This window comes from Tupaia chinensis, unplaced genomic scaffold, assembly GCF_000334495.1.
Source record: "Tupaia chinensis unplaced genomic scaffold, TupChi_1.0 Scaffold000578_2, whole genome shotgun sequence".
NCBI classification, from domain to species: Eukaryota; Metazoa; Chordata; class Mammalia; order Scandentia; family Tupaiidae; genus Tupaia; species Tupaia belangeri.
The window spans coordinates 8,182,132-8,198,147 of record NW_006160094.1 but is presented as its reverse complement, the minus strand read 5'-3'; the positions used below and the strand labels follow the sequence as shown (position 1 = coordinate 8,198,147).

At 38.6% G+C, this 16,016-nt stretch overlaps 1 protein-coding gene across 1 annotated transcript in view; it reads left to right on the top strand.

The window, feature by feature from the left end:
- Positions 1–15,136, top strand: part of LOC102495780 (rab11 family-interacting protein 2-like) — a 24,209-nt gene extending 9,073 nt beyond the window's left edge. Inside the window, 4 exon segments of the mRNA XM_027775653.1 lie at positions 13,518–14,112; positions 14,114–14,733; positions 14,735–14,791; positions 14,836–15,136. Coding sequence (XP_027631454.1) covers positions 13,518–14,112; positions 14,114–14,733; positions 14,735–14,791; positions 14,836–15,136 — 1,573 coding nt within the window.
- The last annotated feature ends 880 nt before the right edge of the window (positions 15,137–16,016 follow it).

Below are 16,016 nucleotides of genomic sequence, written 5' to 3'. Positions count from 1 at the left end.
AAAGAAATATAATTTTGGTAAAAAAATATAAAACACACAAGTCTAGAGTGTTATAATTTCTATGCAACTTCAAAACTGGCTTATCTGTATCTAGAAAAGTACAGTTCTTAAGTACAGTTCTTATGAGGATGTTATATTAGTTTCCTGAGCTAGGGAGAACTGATATCTTTATCATATGAATATTTGTGTCCATAAACATGGTACATATTTCCTTTACTTAGACTTTTTGGTAACACACAAGTCTAGAGTGTTATAATTTCTATGCAACTTCAAAACTGGCTTATCTGTATCTAGAAAAGTACAGTTCTTAAGTACAGTTCTTATGAGGATGTTATATTAGTTTCCTGAGCTAGGGAGAACTGATATCTTTATCATATGAATATTTGTGTCCATAAACATGGTACATATTTCCTTTACTTAGACTTTTTGGTATTTTCCTGGGGTTTTCCGAAATCTGATAGGACTTGCCTGCAATGTTTAACAATTCCAAAGAACATACTCAGAGGACTAACAGAGAAAAACATGAGTTTATTTATTAGGGAAGCTCCTCTGACAGCTGGGTGGAGAATGATCTTTGCCATCAGTGAATACACGCTCAGATTATATATGTTAACAAAGCATGCAGGACCTGCAGATGGCATAATGGTTACATTGTGGGATTCCCATGTAGTCAAGCACAGTATCAGTCCCATACGTGGTGACTTGAAACTCATGCGAAGCATGTGTGCATGTATGCCCAAAATTCTGAGAAAATAATGGAGGAAAAGGGATAGTGGCATGGCCATCCACCTTAGGGAGTGATATATCACTTTCTGTCTCTCTGTCTTTCTGAAAAGTGCACCCATACTATAGTAAAAATCTTTCTTTAAAAAAAAAAAAAACAGGTCCATCTCCATTTGCAGCTCCATGCTTAGTCAGGGAAACTGAGGCAGGGATGACTATCAGCCTCAGTCCCAGCCCCAGTTCCAACCTCAGAGCCCCATCCCAGTCAGAAAGGTCAGGGTAGCTCTGACCTCTCAAGCAGAATCCATTTCCATCTTCAGCCCCCTGTCCAGTCAGGAAATCTGATGCAGGGCTAAACATCAGGCCCAGCCCCAGGTCCCAACCTCAGAATCCCCCCTCCTCTCAGCCAGAAAGCTAGGACCTTTTTTCCCCTTTTTCTTTTGCTAATTCTCTACTTCTCCATCTCCCATAGGTCAGGGCAGTTCTCAGCTCTCAAGCAGAGTCTATCTCTATCTGCAGCATCTTGCTGAAATCTTTTTATTTTTTTCTCTTTCATATTCTTTTTTCTTTCTTCTTACATTGTCATTTTCTTCTCATCATCCACCCCACAGAGGGACTAGGCATGTCTAGAATTATAGCTTTAAAACATCTTAGCATTGTGAGATTCTCAGGGACCCTTGCTCAGCATTGAACCACCAGCAAAAAAGAAGAAACTGCTCTTCAGAAACCTGAATATTCAACCCTTCCTGTGGGGACCCCATTGTTAACCCCAGCACAGAAGAGGCTTTGGCACAGAAGCAATTCACAGCAAAAGGGAAGCAAACTTGTTCCCAGTTGCAGAAACATTCTCCAAAGAGTTATCCAAAGGTTAGTACATCATCATATGGCTAGAAGTCACTTCAAGTATGAAAAGAAAAACAGAAAATACATCTGCATTAAAAGAACATAATAACTCTCTTCTATCTTTTGAAAAAAAAAGAGAAAGAAATTACCTAAATGTCAGAGAAAGAATTCAGAACATTCATGGTGACAAAATTATATTAGATGGACCAGAAAAGAGAAAAATGAACTCCAGGAGATGAGGAAAGAAGAAGTCTTCTTTTCCCATGATTTGGAAGAAGAAATGGACACCATAAGAAAGACCTAAATAGAACTATAGAAAGGAAGACTATAATACAGGAAATAAAAACCTCTCTCTAAAGTATCAAAAGCTGTTTAGACTATGCTGAATATCAGTTCTGGAATGTAGAAGACAAAATCTCTGACCTAGGGGGGAAGAAAACACACAAAAAGGATAAATAGCAAAAAAAAAAAAAAATGAGGATAATATATGAGAAATACTAGATTTCATTAAACAGCCAAATAGCTAAGTAATTGGTATCTTAGAAGGTGAAGAAACTACAGGCATTGAAAATTTATTCCATGAAATAACTTGTGAAGGATTTTAATTTTTATTCATTAAAGGTAAGGTTAAAAAAAAAATTATTCCATGAAATCGTGGAAGAAAACTCCAAGTCTAGAGAAGCACTTAAACATCCAGACCCAAGAAATACAAAGAACCCCAAATAGAATCAACACAAGAAGATCTGCTCCATAGTACATCATAGTCAGACTGGCCAAAATGACAGACAAAGACAAGATACTAAAAATGGCAAGAGAGAAACATCAAGTAATTTACAAAGGTTATCCCCTCAGGTTAACGCCAGACTTTTCAATGGAAACAATGCAAGCAAGTAAAAAAATGGGAAGATATACTAAGAATGTTAAGAGAAAAACAATTTCATCCAAGATTATTACATCTAGCAAGATTATCTTTCACATGAGAGAAAAAGATAAAAAACCTTCTCAAACAAAACCTGAAAGAATTTGCCAACACCATATCAGCACTTCAAAAAATTCTGAAGAGAGTGTTGTACCAGAAAATCTAAAAAAAAGACAGACAGAAATAATAGAATAAAAAACAACCAAAGGAACCAGCAGTTAGCGTAATGGCTATGTCGCTGGACTCCCACGTAGTCGATCGCTGTTCGCGTCCCAGACCCGGTGGCTTAAAACTCACACCGGGCACGTGTGCGTGCATGCCCAAGATCCCAAGAGGAGAATGGAGGAGAAGGGATTGCGGCGTGACCATCCCCTCTGGGGGGTGATTTCTCGCTTTCTGTCTCTATGTCTCTCTCTGTCTGTCTGGCGAGCGCACGCACCCTATAGCAAAAACCTCTAAGAAAAAAAAAAAAAAAAGAAAAGAAAATGGCCGACTTAATAATAGAAACAGGCCCAGAAATACTGATAATAACATTGAATGTTAATAGATTATCCAATAAAGAGACACAGATTGGCTGAATGGATTAAAAAAAAAAAACAGAAACTCTCTATTTGTTACCTATAGATAAATTCATCTCATGGATAAAGACATACATAGACTAAAAGTGAAGGACTGGAAAAAAGCATTCCATGCAAATGGGAATAAGAAAAGAGCTGTAGCCATGATACTAACTTCAGACAAAATAGGCTTTAAAACAAAAACTGTAAGAAGAGACAAAGAAGGGCATTATTAGTAGAAAAAAGACTAATTCATCAAGAAGATACAATGCTTATAAGTATCTATGCACCCAACTCAGGAACACCCAAATACAGGAAGAAAAGACTGTTAGATCTAAAAGGAGAGATAGACTGCAACACAGAAATCGTTGGGGATCTTAAAACCCCACTATCTCCTTTGAACAGATCATCTAGACAAAAAGATAAACAAAGAGATACAGGATCTAAAGAATACCATACACAAAATGGGAATTAACAGACATCTAATGAACCTTCCACCCAAAAGCTAAGAAATACATTTTTCTCCCCCACCCAAGTGGAACTTTTTTGAAGGTTGACCATATGATAGGGCATAAAACAAGCTTTTATAGATTCAAAGACATATGTAGAACATGTTCAGAGAGAGGTCCTGTGGTGTGGGGACATGCTCTGAGCAAACACCATCTGTTCCTTTGGGCTTTGGTAGAACCTTGTAACTTGTCCTTTCCTTGACTCTTGCAAGCAGAGCGAAGTGTGGAAATTGCTAGGGGTGTTCCAACAGACACAGCTGATGAAATTTAGGAAACATCTTGACCCTGAATTAGCAAAGTCCAACCCTTCTCTGCCTCTGTGAGATTCTTTAGCCTTCTCTGGGCATGGTGGTGCCCACCTTATGGAGAGGCTCTTTAGTTTTATGTTTCTTCCCCGCACCTGCAACTAGGCTTCCTTTCTAACTAACTTCCTTTCTAATGGAAGGAAGTTTAATGGGATTTCTCCATGATGTGATTATCGTCAGGAGATACACCCAGATACACCTAGTTTAGTATGTCTAAGCTCTTATAGATCTGTTACCTTCTTCTTATTGTCTGTAACCTGGCAACAAATCTATGGAATGTCGTAAAAAAAAATATATATATATAAATAAAGACGCCCAGTTTGTCTGGATGACACATGTGGCACAAGTTGTTTGGGCTACCTAGGCTCAGGTTGCTTGTGTCCACTGTTACTCTGTCTCTGTCTCATTCATTCCATTCCCCTGGTCCTCCAGAAATGAAGGGCTTCTTCTTTCTCGTCCTCACCATCTGCCCCCTGATCATGATTCAGCTTGAGCCAAGCCTGAGGGCAGACTGACAGACATAAAAACTATATCCAGCATCTTCAATCATGATAGAATTAAACTTGAAATGAATTATAGGAAAAACCCTCAAAATACACAAATACATGGAATCTAAATAACCTACTCCTGAATGACTTCATAACTACCAAAGAAATTAAGACTGAAATCAAAAGACTGAAAGAACTATGGAGATTCCTCAAAGACCTTCAAATAGAACTACCACATGATCTAACAATTCCACTCCTGGGTATCTATCCGAAGGACAGGAGAATGCTCAGTCAGAAAAGCACTTGCACATCAATGTTTATTGCACCATTATTCACATTTGCTAAGACCCAAATGTCCACAAACAGATGAATGGATTGAAAAAGTGTAGCACATATACTATATGGAATAATATTTGGCCATTCAAAACAACAAATCTCAGGCATTTGATGGAAAGTGGATGAATATTGAAGATTTATTGCTGAGTAAAGCAACTCAGGCTATGAAAAAAAGACATCGTATGTCTCCACTTAACATACACTCAGTATACAACTTACATACACACTCTGTGGAAGAGACTGAAAGACTGGAGGACATAAAAGCATTGAAAATTATATGGACACTAGAAACAAAGTGGAAGGAGAGTGGGAAAGGGGACAAGTGTAGGAAAGAAAATTTGGGGAAAAAATAGAGAAGTAAGATATTTTTGGGATACAGATATTATTTATTACCTGTTGATGATGACATGTATAGTATTCTCAACTGGGCTAGACTGAGGTATATATAATGCTGGGTAAAGTCTCTACAATATAAGTGATGAATAGTGATTGAATGTGTAAATAATAATAATAATAATTGAAAGAAAAAGAGATTAATGGAAACCAAGGATAATGAGTACATGACTTTTCATAATCTATGACACTCAGCAAAAGCAGTCATAAAGGGAAGTTCACAGTAATTAGTGCACATAAGGAACAGATATAAAGTTGACAAATGGAAAACCTAACACCATGCCTCAGAGAATTAGAAAAGTAACAACAAAAAAATCCAAAAAATCAGGAGAAAAGAAGAATAAATATTCTATCAGACATAAATTAAATAGAAAATAAACAAACTATACAGAAAATAAATGAAAGCAAAAGTTGGTTCTTTGAAAAGATAAACAAAATTGGCATACCACTAGCTAGATTAATTAAGTAGAGAGAAAGTAAAGAGATAAATCAAATTTGCAATGAAGCAAGCAATGTAACAACAGACATAATAGAAATACAAAACATCATTAGAGAGTACACCAACAAACAACAAAACATGGAAGATAGACAAATTTTAGAACACATATAATCTACCAAATTTGAGTCAGGAGGACATAGAAAGCCTGACTAAGCCCATAATAGGCAATGAGATAGAATCAATATTAAATAACCTCCCAAAAAAGAAAAGCCCTGGTCCTGTTGGCTTCACCTCTGAATTCTACAAAACTTTAAAAGAAGACTTAAGCCCCAATCTACTCAAGTTATTTCTAAAGATTCAAAAGGATGGAACACTCTCAAATTCATTCTATGATGCCTCCATTACCCTTACTTTTTAAAATTTTTTAAAATTCATTTATTTATCTATTGATCTGTTGTGACTTTTTTTTGGTTTTGCTTTCTAAAAAATTTTTAATTAGTTAATTAATTAATTAATTAATTAACATTCATTCACTGAGCATCATCATAGCATACAAAATGTGATTTCCCATCCAGAATATACTGCATAGTGGCTCAATAATACATGTTATCATCGATAATTTTTCATTTCCAATTTCATATATGTATATATATTTTTCCCCTTATGTCTCACCATCTGCCATTTCCACCCTCCTCCTATACTATCTCTGGTGTCTACAATTGTTTTCCATTCCTTTAGTTTTCTCACATTTTATTGATTCACAAAATATCTTAAGTACTCTAACTACTTTCTTTTTTTTCTTTTTTTGGAGAGGTGTTTTTGCTGTAGTGTGTGTGTGCTCGCCAGAAAGACAGAGAGAGGCAGAGAGACAGAAAGTGAGAAATCACCCCACAGGGGGGATGACCATGCTGCAATCCCTTCTCCTCCATTCTCTTCTCCAGATCTTAGGCACGCACTCACACGCGCCCAGCGTGAGTTTAAGCCACCAGGTCCGGGTCTCAAACCGCAGTCAACTATATGGGAATCCAGCGACATAGCCATTATGCCAATTGCTGGTCCCCTCTAACTACTTTCAATAGCTAATATATACATATCTGTGAATACATATCTGAATTTAGGCATGAAACTCTGAATAGAATTAATATCCTATAAAGTAGCTCCTAGTTGAAGCTATATAGCTTACTGCAGTCATTAAAGAGGTATATTTTAATATATTTTTAATTTCAAGAAAAGCAGTTTTAGCTTTAATAAATCAAAGTCAAAGAAATGCTGAGAGAGCTTTGCTTAAAACTTAAAGCCAGGAAACAGGTTAGGGTTCTGTTCAAATAGTACGTATATGAACCTCTCGGCAGCTCAAGACAAGACAAAAATCCTTAAATCTGGAAAACAAAGCCTAGAAGAAAATTAGTAATGTTTTCATCAAAAGTCATAGGATTCTATTTCACCAGTTTAGTCTCATGTACTTTATCTTCTGTTGTGGTCTGATCTTCCCTATTAAATTCTGGAAAAGAATCAATTCCAGACTTGTCTCTACCTTTGAACTGACCATTTTCATAATTGTTTTTGAACTGTTATTTCTGTGTATCTGTATTTAGTTTTTCTGGTATAGCACTCTTTTTTTTTTTTTTTTTTTTTTTTCTATAGGGCGCATGCGCTCGCCAGACAGACAGAGAGAGACAGAGAGATAGAAAGCGAGAAATCACCCCCACAGAGGGGGTAACCACGCCTCAATCCCTTCTCCTCCAATTCTCCTCTCGGGATCTTGGGCACGCACACACACGTGCTCAGCGTGAGTTTAAGCCACCAGGTCTGGACTCAAACCGCGGTCGACTACATGGGAGTCCAGCGACATGGCCATTATGCTAACTGCTGGTCCCAAGTATAGCACTCTCTTAAGAACTTCTTGGTCTGGTATTGGTAAATTCTTTCAGATTTTGTTTATTTGAGAATGTCTTTGTCTTTTCTTCCCATATGAAGGATAATCTTGCCCAGTACAGTATTCTTGATTGAAATTGCATTTCCCTTAATACTTTGAATATATTTTCCGATTCTTTCCTTGCTCACATTGTTTCCTATGAAAGGTTCACTGTTAGCCTGATAGGATATCCTGTGCAGGTAATTTGATATTTCTGTCTCGCCGGTCTGAGTATCTTGTCTTTGTCTACGGTTTTGGTCATTCTGGCTATAATGTGTCTTGGAGAAGATCTTTGGTTGATTTTATTTGGAGGTCCTTTGTATTTCTTGGGTCTGGATCTTTTTTTTTTTTTTTTTGGGAGGGAGGGTTTTTTGCTTTTGCGTGCACTCGCCAGACAGACAGAGACAGAAAACAAGAAATCACTCCCCAGGTGGGATGGCCACGCCACAATCCCTTCTCCTCCATTCTCTTCTCGGGATCTTGGGCAAGCATGCACATGCGCCCAGTGTGAGTTTTAAGCCACCGGGTCCGGGACGCGAACCATGGTTGACTATGTGGGAGTCCAGCAACACAGCCATGACGCTAACTGCTGGTCCCGGGTCTGGATCTTTGAATGCCTCTCTAGGTTTGGAAAATTTTCTTTCAAGATTTAATGGAATAGATTATCAATGCCCTCATGAGTCTCTTTGCCTTCTGGGATACCAATTATCTGGAAGTTTGAACATTTAATGGTATCTAGTATTTCTTGTATATTATTCTCTCTCTCTCTCTCTCTCTCTCTCTCTCTCTTTTATTTTTTTTCAATTTTCTCAGTCTTCGTGGTGTTTTTTTCTATCTTCTACATCTGAGATTCGATTTTCTGTATGATCTAGTCTGCTTTTAATACTTTCAAAGGAGGTTTTGACTTCCTGTATTATAACTTTCATCTCTAACAGTTCCATTTGATTCTTTTTTATGGCATATATTTCCTCTTTCAGATCTTCTAGGAATTTCCTAACCTCCTGGAACTCGTCGACTCCTTTCTCCTGCATCTTCTAGAGTTCATTGTCTCTCTTCTCTTCCATTTCTGTTAGTTTTGTTGCTATGAATATTCTAAATTTTTTATCTGACATGTCCATGAGTTCCATTGTATTGTGTGAGGATGAAAAGAAGTAATTCTTTTCCCTTGGAGGAGAGGTTTTTTTTTGCTTTCTCATATTTCTGTGACCCTGCAGTGATTTCTGGTCATCTGGAGGACTGTGCATTTCTTCCTAATTTTTGAAATTCATTCTGAGTGTTCAGAGGCATGCAGGAGGAGGTGATCTGCAATCTCTCTTCTGTTTCATTTTTCACTCTTTTTGCATCAAATTCAGTGGGAATTCAGGAATATTTTGACCCTAATCATATTCAGATATTTGGATACTGTTCACTTGGACCTGTCTAGACATTCAGTGCATGGAGGCTGAGCAGCCAAGTATGAAGTTAAAGGAAAATGGAAAAGAATTAGAGAAGAAGAAAGAAGAAAAAAGAAACTAATGAAAACGAAAAAAGAGACAATAAAAATTTTATATTTTAATTTCAAAAAGCAAAATATTAAAAACGCATGGTACGTGCGCCATGCCAAAGCAATATTTCACAGCTCAAGTTCAGTAGCCCTCTTTTGATGGGCCTGTGCTTGTGCCTCTCCTAAATGGGACAGGGAAAGGCACAAATTAGCATGATAAAGGAGGGGCTTGAGAGCCTAGAGAATACTTTACCTTAAAAAATTAAAAGAGAAAAAATTAAAGACAGAGGTAGATACATAGAGATAGAAGGATACAGCAGTAGCCATCCCAGGATGGGCCTGGATTTGTGACTCTCTAGAAATGAATCTGGAGGGAGAAGTCTCAACAGAAGATCTTCATTTTTAGTTCCTGAAAGCAGTATTTCATAGCTCAAGTTCAGTAGCTATCTCAGGATGGGTCTGGGTTTGTGCCTCCATTATCCTTATTCTTAAAACAGACAAGGAAGAAAAATTATATGCCAATATTTCTGATAAATATAAACACAAAAATTCTCAACAAGATAATAGCAAATTGTATCCAGCAACATATAAAAAAATTTATTCATCATGACCAGGTAGGCTTTATTCCAGGGATCCAAGGGTGGCTCAACATACACAAAACTATAAACATAATACACCACCATATTACTATGATCATAAAAACCATTTGATTACATCAATTGATGCAGAAAATGTTTTTGATAAAATACAACATTGCTTCATGATTAAGACTCAGCAAAATTGGCATAGAAGGATCATTCCTCAATGCATTAAAAGCTATCTTTGAAAAACCCATAATTAAAATCATTCCCACTAAAAACTGGTAGAAGATCAGACAAGACATGGATGACTACTATCTCTACTCTTCATTATAATACTGGAAGTCTACACCAATGCAATCAGAAAAGAGAATAAAATAAAAGGCATTCAGGTAGGAAAATAAAAGGTGAAATTATTTCTATTTGCAGATGACATGACTGTATACATAGAGGACCCAATGGTATCCATGAAAAAAATTCTGGAAGTAATACATGAATACAATGAATTTGCACAGTACAAAATCAACATACAAAAATTTATAGCATTTCTATACACGAATAGCAAGGAGACTGAGAGAACTGAGCAAAGTAATTCCATTTACCATAGCCGAAAAAAGAATAAGATACCTAGAAATAAATCTAACCAAAGAAGTCAAAGATCTCCTCAAGGAAAACTATGAGAAGCTTAAAAAAGAAATAGAAAATGACACCAAAAAATGGAAGGATACCCCATGTTCCTGGATTGAAAGGATTAATATAATCATAATTACAATTTTACCCAAATTAATATACATATTTAACACAATCCCAATCAAAGTACCAGAGACATTTTTCACATATCTAGAAAAGACAATCATTATAATTTGTCTGGAATAATTAAAGACCCAGTATTGCCAAAGCGTTCCTGTGCAAGAAGAGCAGAGTAGGAGACATCTCACTCCCTGACTCCAAAATACATTACAAAACTGTGATATTCAAAACAACATGATATTGGCACAAAAACAGACATGTGGTTGATGGAACAGAATAGAGACCACAGAAATAAACCCCAAAATATACAGCCAACTGATTTTCAGCAAAGCATACCTGTCAATCCAGTGGGGAAAGGAAAACTTCATTAGCAAATGGTACTGAAAAAACTGGGTATTCACTTGAGGAAAGGTGAATCTGAACCTCTATCTCTCGCTATTGACAAAAATCAACTCAAAGAGGATCAAAGATCTAAACCTAAAACCTCAAACTATAAAACTACTGTTGGAAAGCACTGAGGAAACTGGGAGAGATTGGGGTAGGAAAAGATTTCCTTTTTTTTTTTTTTTTTTTTTTGAGAGAGATTTTCACTGTAGAGCGCGTGCGTTCGCCAGACAGACAGAGAGAGACATAGAGACAGAAAGCGAGAAAGCACCCCCCAGGGGGGATGGTCACGCCGCAATCCCTTCTCCTCCATTCTCCTCTCAGGATCTTGGGCACGCACGCACACGCGCCCGGTGTGACCAGGACTCGAACCGCGGTCGACTACATGGGAGTCCAGCGACATAGCCATTACGCTAACTGCTGGTCCCAAGATTTCTTAAATAAGAACCTTAAAGCACAATCTATAAATCCAGAAACAGAGGGAACCAGCAGTTAGCATAATGGCTATGTCACTGGATTCCCACGTAGTCGACCGCGGTTTGCATCCCGGACCTGGTGGCTTAAAACTCACACCAGGCGCATGTGCGTGCATGCCCAAGATCCCAAAAGGAGAATGGAGGAGAAGGGATTGTGGCATGACCATCCCCCCTGGGTGGTGACTTCTCACTTTCTATCTCTCTGTCTCTCTCTGTCTGTCTGGCAAGCGCACACGCCCTATAACGAAAAAACCTCTCCAAAAAAAAAAATATCCAGAAATAGACAAGTGGGATTACATCAGCTTAAGAAGTTTCTGCACAGCAAAAGACATAGTAATCAGTGTGAAATGACAGCACTCAGAATGGAAGAATATTTTTGTAAACTATGCTTCAGATAAGGGACTGATAATACATAGGGGAAAAAAAAGGTCAAAGATCAACCCATTTAAAAGATGGGAAAACAAACTTTAAAAAGCACTCTAAAGAAGACATACAAACAGCCAAAAGGCATATGAAAATATGCTCAACATCCTTCATCACAAGGGAGATGCAGATCAAAACCACACTTAGATACCACCTCACCCCCATCAGAATGACTTGGATTTAAAAAACAATGAATTATAAGTGCTGGTGGGGATGTGGTGTTAGTGGAACTCTTCTACACTGCTGGTGGGAATGTAAATTGGTCCAGCCACTGTGGAGAACAATATGGAGATTCCTCAAAGATCTACAAATAGAGCTACCATATGATTCAGCAGTTCCACTTTTGGGTATCTACCCAAAGATATAATACTTAGTTCAAAAAGTGCTTGCACATCTATGTTTGTTGTGGCATTATTCACAGTTCTTAGGACATGGAACCTACCTAAATGTCCAAGAACAGAAGAATGGATTGAAAATGGATAACATATATACTCTATTGAATACTACTCCACCATTAAAAAAAAAAAAAAGACCGTCGCTTTTGATAGAAAGTGAATGAATATGAAAGATTTACTGCTGAGTAAAGTAAGCTGTGTTATGAAGGAGAGACATTGTATGTCTCCACTTTATACCGACTCTCTGTACTCTATGGCTGAAACTGTAAGGTTAGAGGATATAGAAATATGAAAAATGGTTATAGATACTGGATACAGTGTGAGAAGGTGGGAGAAGGAGAGTCTGAGGAAAGACACTAATAAGAAAAATAGAGGCAAAACATTTATGGGACACGAAAATGGATTAGTTCCTGTTGATGATAAAGTGTATAGCATCCCTAAATGGTCTGGTGCTAAATGTGTTCCTGTTAGAAAATTCACGTTACAAGCTAAGTGATGTATATTGATTGAATGTTTAAAAGAAATTAAAAGAAAATAATATATACTTTTAAAAACCTTCAAACAAACAAAAAGACAGAACTGGACACCATTACCAACAGAGTTTGTATTCATTTATTGGAAAAATTAAAAATTCAAGTTAGAACAACATTAATAGCAATGCAAAAAGGAGACTCCAGCTGAGGACACTGACACAAAGAAGAGAGGAGGAAAACAAAGTGGCTGTAGTGAAAACCAAGTGAGGAGAAATTTTCTAGCAGAAAGAGTCGTGTTCATCTCTTTTGAATGTTGCTGATGATGACTAAGATAAGGTCCGAAAAACGGTCTCTAGATTTAACAATAGGAAAAGCCATGAAGACACTGACAGAACAGTTGCAAGAAAATGAAGGAACAAGGCCTAGTTAGTTGAAAAAGACTCAGAAGAGAATGAAGTAAACAAATGGAGCTTTTCCCAAATAAAAACTCTTTTAAGGAATTGTACTGTGAAAATATTTATATAATGAGATGTACCTAGAAATGGTATCCATGGGGAGGAGGCCAAGGAAACAAGGCCGCTCTAGCCACCAGCGGTTCCTATTACAGGGGTCCGGAGGAGGAGCCAGGCGGGGCCCCGCGGACCAGCACTGAGCCAGCGGTAGGCTGGAAGGAGCCCCAGGCAGCCGGGCCTCAAGGAGGCAGGTGGGAGGCCAAGGCTGCAGACTTAGGGTGGGGGCTGAGAGACAGGGTGGGGGCTCCCTCCCATGTCTGCAGCCTCCCGGGCCCTGGTACCAGGCCTCACCAGCCTGCAGGCGGGGGAGCTGCCTGTCACCCAGGGCCATGCCTGGGCCAGTGTAGTGGGTAGGTGGAAACTCGAGGCTCTGGGGTCCGCGCTGAGGCCTGGACAGCACGGCCAGATGATGGTGGGCCCCTGTGTTTCTCCAAAGGAAAGATCCCCAGAGCAGCCGTGTCTCCGTGCTGTCCCTGTCCCTGTGAGGCGTTTTGACATTAGCCCTAGGGAAGCTGGGCAGCCCTGAGTCTGTGTTAAGTGCCCTTAGGATGCAGTGGTCAAGGAATTAGGTTCTCCGGGAAGGGCACCACCGCCTGTGCTCCTGAACTCGGTGCAGAGAAAAGGGACTGCAGAGAAAAGGGACGGAAAGATGCTGTCCGAGCAATCCAACCCACGTGCAAGTGACAGTGCTCCAAGTCAGAGAACTGAAGCCAAAAGACTAAAGTAGCACTAATGACGTATATACCATAATTCAACTGGGTAAAGAAAAATACTCCACCTCTGTAGCTGAGAAAACCCTTGAGCCAGTCTGGAAGGAAGAGGCCTCCTTTGAGCTACCTGGATTGCTAATGCAGGGGAATAGAGAAATCGTTTTCCTCATAGTTATGCACAGGTCTCTAGTGGGTCTGGATAAATTTTTAGGGCAGGTGGCAATCAATCTCAATGACATCTTTGAGGACAAACAAAGGAGGAAAACAGAGTGGTTTAGATTAGAATCCAAACAAGGAAAAAGAGCCAAAAATAGGGATGAGATAAAGGTCAATATTAAATTTATGAGGAACACTATAACAGTGAGTATGTTTGACTTATCAATGAAAGACAAAACGAGATCTCCTTTTGCAAAATTAAAAGATAAGATGAAAGGTAGAAAGAATGATGGAACATTTTCTGATACGTATTCTGCAATCATTCCAAGTACTCACATGCCTGATGGCCAGTACTGAATTTTCAAGTGGTGAAGTACAGATGAAATTCGAACCAAAAAAGCCTTCTCTTTTGGGTCCTCAGCGACTCTCTTCAGCACATTCAATGTCTGATTTAACTGGATCCCACATGTCTTCTGAGAAACTGAAGCCTGGTACCATGGGTCAAGCACATCTTCTCAGAGGCCAGATAGAGTCCTTTGGAACAGTTCCAGAGAGTAGAAGTCTCAAATCTTCACACAGAAGAACATTAAGCTTTGATACTTCTAAAATGAGCCAACCTGACGGCATCGTGGATGAAGGTGAATCGTGTTTTGGAAGACAAAATGACCCATTTACAAATGTAACTTCTTCATTACCCCAAAAATTTGCAACACTGCCAAGGAAGAAAAATCCATTTGAAGAAAGCAGTGAATCATGGGACAACAGTGTGAATTTATTTTCAAAATCAATTGAAGCAAGAAAAGAAAATAAAAGAGAGAAAAGGAAGAAAGTTGACTCGTTTGAAAGAGTAACTGGAAAAAAAGATAGCAGAAGATCTGATAAGCTCAACAATGGGGGATTTAATAGCCCTTGTGACTTGAAATCACCTAACGCATTTAGTGAAAATCATCAGGACTATTTTGATTATGTCAAGTAATCCATTTACAACAAAATTCAGGGCTTCAAGTATAATGCCATCTTCAAGTTGGAGTCATGGAGCTATATACTATGTCTGTCATTCCCTACCTATTTCCATATGAATCTGACAAGCAATGAGGATCTCAGGAAAATCCCCGACAGCAACCCTTTTGATGACACTGTGGGATATCATAGTCTGACTTATGAAGAGGTACTGCAGGAACTGGCAAAGCACAAAGAACTCCTTAGGAAGGACACCCACGTCCGGGAACTTGAGGACTACATTGACAACCTCCTCCTCAAGGTAATGGAAGAAACGCCCAGTATTCTCAGAGTGTCATACGAACCATCTAGGACAGCTGGCAAATTCTCCAATAATAAACAAAACAGAGGGTACTGCGTTTATAATTAGAAAAAGAGAGAGGAAAAGGAAAAACTTGTTACTGAAAAAACACTATCAGGTTTCACTATATATTCTCTTCCATTGTGAAAAATGGTTTTACCTGTATATACCACCAGGAACTATCAAGTGTGATCTTTGAAGCGAGTGAAGTAATTTAAACTTTTAAAGTGAAAATGGGCAGATTCTTGATGAATAAGCAGTTTGAGGATTCACTTAGGTGCCAGTGACAGCCCACTCATCTGCCAGAGGCCTCGAAGTAGCTTCAGAAGTATAGGAGTTATTTTTTAGGAATCGATTTTTCATAAAGCAGAATTAATACTGTGGTTGGTTTCTCAAAAGTCAATTTATAAACATGTTTAGCTTCAGGAATACCACTCATAAAAACTACTAAAAATAAGTTTGTATTTTATATACATCTGTATGTACATGAACATATGTTCACATATTTTTGTATATAAACTACATTCATATACCTCGTATATATGTGTGTTTTAAAAGCATTTAAAAGTAACTGTTGCCTATGGGACCAGCAGTTAGCGTAATGGCTATGTCGCTGGACTCCCACGTAGTCGACCGCAGTTCGCATCCTGGACCCAGTGGCTTAAAACTCACGCCCGGCGCGTGTGCGTGCGTGCCCAACATCCCAAGAAGAGAATGGAGGAGAAGGGATTGCAGCATGGCCATACCCCCTGGGGGGTGATTTCTCGCTTTCTATCTCTCTGTCTCTCTCTGTCTGTCTGGCGAGCGCACGTGCCCTATAGCAAAAACCTCTCAAAAAAAAAAAAAAAAGTAACTGTTGCCTCTAAGGCTAGGGTACCAGTTTCTTAATTTGAAGATGTACGTGCTCTCTATCGATACAAGACAAGTCATTACTACCTACTATTATGGT